Source organism: Chanos chanos, chromosome 1, assembly GCF_902362185.1.
Source record: "Chanos chanos chromosome 1, fChaCha1.1, whole genome shotgun sequence".
NCBI lineage: Eukaryota > Metazoa > Chordata > Actinopteri > Gonorynchiformes > Chanidae > Chanos > Chanos chanos.
The window spans coordinates 62,889,445-62,895,716 of NC_044495.1; the positions used below are offsets into that span (position 1 = coordinate 62,889,445).

Here is a 6,272-nt window from a genome sequence, read left to right on the forward strand (position 1 = left end):
CACTGACTTTGGACCAATAGGAATAGATGAGAGTTAGCGCAAGGACTGCGGCGTAAAACAGCTAATGTGTCAGACTCTGGGCTCCCTTAGAAATCTCTTCTCATTCTGTCACGCTGACAGAGAGGAGGAGTCATTTAATTGCATATGTGTGTATTACTATGACTTCGGCAGAGCATGTGTTCATATTTATATATTTATGGATTCTTACTTGACTGATGTGGTAAACTGGTGGGGTGTTACAGATTTAATTCTGTAGGGTTGACTTCCAGTCGGAATGATTCGCGCACAGAGACTGACTGTATGGACTATTTGCAGCGTGTCGGTGTCGTCGCTTTGATAGAGCTAAGTGACTTTTAAAAGCAGTTGTTCTGTGTTTTGAGATGCGAGTCAGGCATCAGATATACTTCATTCAACTTTTCTTGGTCATCAGCAGTTCCAACCTACATTTTCTGACTGTTTCAGAGATGGTAGGACGACACGCGCTTCTCTGCCTCCGCACCAAACCATCGCTCAGAGGCACTCAGATCAGCTTTCTGCGAAACTTAACGAATTCTAATCCAGCGCCTCTGCAGTTTTACTGGAGTGTTTGGGCTGCAAACGGGCAACTCGATACATGCTCAATAACCCACGATCCGACCATCGTCCGGCATTACCTATCTGGATGCCACGGACACGGTGGTACGGATAACCAAAAAAATTCAGATCTCCGCCACAACATCAGCCTGCTCTTCACCAAAGACAGCCCGTGTCAGCTCAGACCTGTTGGTCTTAATCACATTACGAAGAGGGCACTGGACCGAAGCCCCAGTAATAAATCTGGAGCCAGAGTCCGCCAGAAGCGCGCGTGGGTATTCCCTGGGACACTTTGGTGTGGCAGGGGAAGCAGTGCGAAAAATTATGAGCAGTTAGGTGAGCTTAAGAGTACAACTTCAGCAGTCAATTATTACAACACGTAATATCCCACTTAATACAGCTGTGAAAGACAGAGTGTTATTATCACTAATCGTGTATCCACCATCTGTCCAATCCATTCCCAAATAAATAGTTTATTTCTATCCCCCCAAAAAACTCTGCTCCACCAGGCTTGGCGGTGCAATTTCTGTTGGCTATGCAACCGTAGTAAGTTTTAATGTACGGCGCTAACTCCGCTCGAGGACTGGCGGACCTCAGTTTCATAATTTGCACGTGCAACAAATAGGGCTGTTTTGGGAGAACCTAGATTCTGATCCGGGAAAACTGTTTAATAATAGCACGGACCCCTAATCTTATCTAAGGTTATTTAAGGTGAAGAGAGACGCACGTCTCCCCTATCTGCATGACTCTCCTGTCTTGTTTGCATTGCTGCTGTTGCCATGGCTGCTGAAACAGAGAGTGGAGTTGATAAGCACTGAATGGTCATTAATGTGATTATAAAATGATGTTATCTGAAGTAATGTTAATATAATGATGTTAATGTAATGTCAGCTAATGTGATATTAATATAATGATGTTAGGGTTAGGGTTAGGGTTAGGGTTAGGTAATGTGATGGGAATATGATTAGCTAACGTTATGCTAATGTAATCCTTGTACATATCATGGTTTAGTTTATCATTGACGCAACGTCTACGAAAACCTTTTACATTTGTTTTAACAGTTCTAAAATATTTCCAGAACTGATCATATTTGCTGTTCAAACACGATGCCTTATACACCTGTGATACTTTTATAATGACTTAATGAAGAAAAAGGCATGTAGTAAATCATGGATTCAGTGTTGGAATATCAGTTTTGCAAACTGTCAGTCTGCCAAACAGATCACATTTATCCAAGGTTGTTCACTTACAGCCAATCAGATAAAAATGAGAGCTTGGCTTGTAAAGGATGTGCTTCGGTCTTTGCTAACCGGATAAAGGACCTGCTTACAGCTGTCTTCTGTTTTCATGTATTTAACCCCAGATTTCAGGAGCAAAAATAAACATTAGGTACTCAGACTTAGTGAGGACAATGGCAGCAGGGCTGTAGGATTTTGTGTGTTGGTTTTGTTGTGCTTGTTTGGTCCAGCAGGAGAATATTTTGTTGTTTTTGTTTTTGAGGCATGTTTGAGCGTGCAGATCAGTGCTGTCGAGAGCACGATTACTGCAGCAGCACCATTCGCTCCTTCTCCATGAACTTTGGCGTGTTTAACCCTAGGCCCTTCACCGTTTCCCACTGCGACTGCGACCACCGGTGAGACACACACACACACACACACACACACACATCCTCAGATCCTACAGGAGAACTCGACACTGTAATCATTCACCCTGAGCCGAAAGCATATATTATATTCTATGATGTTATATGGCATGTTTATATGGTCTCTTTATTGCTGGGAGTTCTGAACGCAGCCTTGATGTTGAGCAGAAATAACACACACTCTGGGTTTGAATCCAGAATCTGCACTTTAACATGTTGCCACAGTTCGTGTGCCTGAGGCCTCTGTGTTCTGTCATTTTACACTCAGTGTGAGACTTGCTTTTTAAAGATGATGCTGGGGAAGACATAGAAAAGAATTTCCAACGTCTGCCCAGGATTATATCACTAATTAAGTGTTAGCTGGATGGTTTTATAGACTTATATGTAAGTCTTTGTTTCTTTTCTGCCAAAGAAGAGAGGGACAATTAGAAACCTTTTCAGCTCCGTGGTTCTTCACATAGTCTCCCCCACCACTGTTTTCTCCAGATTGGAAAACGTGAGTTTCAGTATTCAGAGGATGATCTGCCAGTGGAAAATATTAAACCGCATCATATCATTACCCCCCCCACCCCCACCCCCACCCCCCCCTCTCTCTCTCTCTCTCTCTCTCTCACACACACACATATACTCATAGATTTCAGCAGTGCCTACTGGATGCTAATGACACTGTCTCAAACATGGTGGGCTACAGTTTCTTCAACCTGCTGAAGATCCCGTGTTTTGACCTCGTCCAGGAGAAGCGCTGCACCCAGCTGAGCTGGTGGGGCAGGTGAGTGGTGGCTTCTGGAATGCATGGTCAGAAACAGTGTTTAGGCACAGGCATGTCACTCGTTCACTGGATGACTTTATGTTCTGTTTTTATGCAAATAATTTGGTTTACAACACATTAATTGGAGCTATGCTAAACTGTATTGGTTGCCTGTTCACAGATGTTTACTTGTCCGGGTGTGGCTGTGATTCTGCCGTATCAGTAACTGAGTTTGCAGTTTATCCTCTCGCTGTCCTGTCTAAAGCTCATCATAGAGAAAACCAGCTTTTTAATCGTAAATCAGTGAAACTGTTGGACATTTCTAAAGCAGTAGCATTAGCTCTGTGGTTTATCTGAACTGCTTGCATTGACTTGTTAGACATTCATGCTGGATCCTGCCCCTTCTGGTAACCGATTCACACCCTGCTCTCTTTTCCATGGAAACCACACCCTTCTACAGTTTCCATGGTGCTGCCTCTTTAGCCATGTGTGGCAATGATGTCTTTATTTTAAAACAAATAGATCAAAGCCTGTGTTTGTAAAGTTTCTTTATTCCAGCTGACGGCTGACTTGAGAGACGTTTGCTCAGACCTGGGTGTCCTTATGTGGTTTCCAGGTGCACGTCGGCTCAGGTGGCTCCTCTGGCTGTTTTGCGAAATCCTAAACCGTACACTCCAGCTCTCACGTCTACACCGCCAGACGATCAGATTACAGTCAGACCTTCGACCAAGAGGGTACAACAACCCCCCAAACCAAACCGAAAAAAAAAAAAAGGTCAAATCCACCAAATCGAACCAGACGAAAATGGGCAAAGCTGCCAAACCAAACCAGACAAAACCGCCTGAACTGCCTAAAACAAACCAGACAAACAAACTGGCGGAACCTCCCACACCGTACCAGACCAAACCGCCTGAACTGCCTAAAACAAACCAGACAGCACAGGACAAACATCCAAAACCAAACCAGAGGAAATCAACCAAAGCCCGAAGGAGATGTAGACTAGTGGGACCTGCCAGAGGAGACACCTTCCAGTTCAGCCAAAGGGCTGGAGATCCATGTGGCAGAGGAAGGAAACAACCACTGAGTCAAACGGCTGCTTCTCCATCACTGCAGACCATGGGGGCCCCCACCCAAAGGGCCACACTTCCCTCCCACACAACTATGAGTCCTGTTCACACAACCGTCCCTCTGACGATGGCACGCGCATCAGGAAAGTTAAGAGTCAAAATATCGCAGGAAACGTCTACAGCTCAAACTCAGACAACCACAGTTCATGCACAAGTCAGCTCATTTAAAGCACAGCTACCATCCTCAATCCTCACAACCGCCTCGCAAAGAAAGCCACTGAAAATCCGGCAGCGCTGTTCTCACACAGAACCTCCAAGAGGTGATAACTTCCTTCCCCATAAGAAAGGCAGATCTTGTAAGAAAAAAGGCAGTTTCAAAAAAGAGGATCATCTGTTTACATCCACAGCCCCACTGCTTCAGCAGACATCTCCTCTGCAGACGTTACCTCTTCCAACTCAGAGAGAAATTCCATCAGCAAAGAGCACGGAATCAGCAGACAACAAAAACACACCTTCAGTAATACCACTACTTTCACCAAAAAAGAAAAAAAACCTCTCTCAGCAAGAAAAATCCCTTCCAAAGAGGGCAGGTCAAAGGTCGGAAAGTGAAAAGTACATCTCTATCTGTAACATCCGCAGTCAAGAAAACGAATTATTCAAAGCAAAAATTAAAAATGACCCCTTTGCCGAAGATTACCACATCTCCAGAGACTAACATCACTCCTCTAACTCAGATTACCCAGTATCCAAAACTGAGGACAACCTTTGAGTTCTTATCATCTCAAATACTTGCCACAATCTCACCCACAAGTATGAACTTGCTGCCAATTGCACTTAACACAACAACAGATAGTGTCCCTCTCTCCAGAGACATGAGAGCTGCCACAAAGGCAAAGGACCCGCCGTCATCTTCCACACGCTTGGTGACGAGTCTCCGCTCGGAGCTTACCCACTCTCAGAATATGATTTCACATCCACTGACTTTACCTACGGAAACACCCCTTCTATCAGAGAAACCGCTGTACGTTTTAGGGGACAACATTGTGCCCTCAACTGAAATAAGAACACGTTCAAATCTGAGAAATAAACTTTCCAGAAGGTTCAGTCCAACAGGTAAGCTCTTTCTGATCGGTTCCCCTTGTCAGAAAAAGCAGATGTGTATAAAACACAAATGATATCCATGGTAGTTTTTCATTCATTTGATTTTCTGAGCGAGATCACATTTGTTGGATCAGATAAGTAGGACCAGTCTCAGCATGTCCAGCGTTCAGTGTCCCTGCAGGCTGGGCTCACAGCACAACATCTGCTCTGTCACCTCACTCACAGACTATATATCCCACCCAAAGCTGTGCGTGCCCCCCGCGGGCACGGACCCCTGGGCATCCTCATACCTGACATGCCACTGTAGCGTGGAGCCCATCAGACAATTACCTCATTGTGAACTTTAAGGCCACGCAGAGAGAAGAATAAAAACACATAGATATTCAGGCTGCAAATTCAGAATTTGAGGCCACAAACTTTCCATGAATTCTTTGGTCATAAATGTGTCAGTTTAACGACTGCATTCCTGCCTGTTTAAAATGCCAGAGCTGAATGCTGTGAAAATTCAGGGTAGAGGATCAGCGTAAGTAAGGGGAAATGTGAGAATACTGCTCAGGACATGTCTAAATAACAGACTCATTTATTTCTTTTATTCTTTGGATTTTGTTAGTTATGTCTTTGTGCCGTTTTGCAGGAATTCCCGAGATGTGTGAGGTTGTCAGAACTCTGGATAACTGCAAGTATAAGATTCAACCTCAGGAGAGGAGATATGGTTATCACAATACAGAATCAACCACAATTTACCACTGTGACTGCACACTCAGGTCTGAGCCACTTACTGCCACTATACTGTAGATTTCACCTGACAGACATCATCTATTCAAAATAATGTGGTTGAGAAACACTGCTTTTACCTACTGCATCTCATACTTGGTTTGCATCTCTCTCTTTCTCTCTCTCTCTCTCTCTCTCTCTCTCTCCTGTCATTCTGCAGGTTGGCTGAGCATCTGCAACATCTTAATGTGAGAAACGTCATTGCATTTTTACTCTGGGACCATGTTTCTCAGTCCTGTTTTCAACATGACACACAGTGCACGAACAGCTCAGAGTGAGTCAAACATGACACACAGTGCACGAACAGCTCAGAGTGAGTCAAACATAACACACAGTGCATGAACAGCTCAGAGTAAGTCAAATATGA

At 44.3% G+C, this 6,272-nt stretch overlaps 1 protein-coding gene across 1 annotated transcript; it reads left to right on the forward strand.

The window, feature by feature from the left end:
- Positions 1 to 464: 464 nt before the first annotated feature.
- On the forward strand, positions 465 to 5,926 carry LOC115806043 (group 3 secretory phospholipase A2). Its single transcript, XM_030766771.1, has 7 exons — positions 465 to 909; positions 2,074 to 2,206; positions 2,850 to 2,984; positions 3,580 to 3,697; positions 4,323 to 4,547; positions 4,899 to 4,953; positions 5,766 to 5,926. The coding sequence occupies exons 1-7, from the start codon at positions 465 to 467 to the stop codon at positions 5,924 to 5,926; spliced, it is 1,272 nt and encodes a 423-aa protein (XP_030622631.1).
- Positions 5,927 to 6,272: the final 346 nt, after the last annotated feature.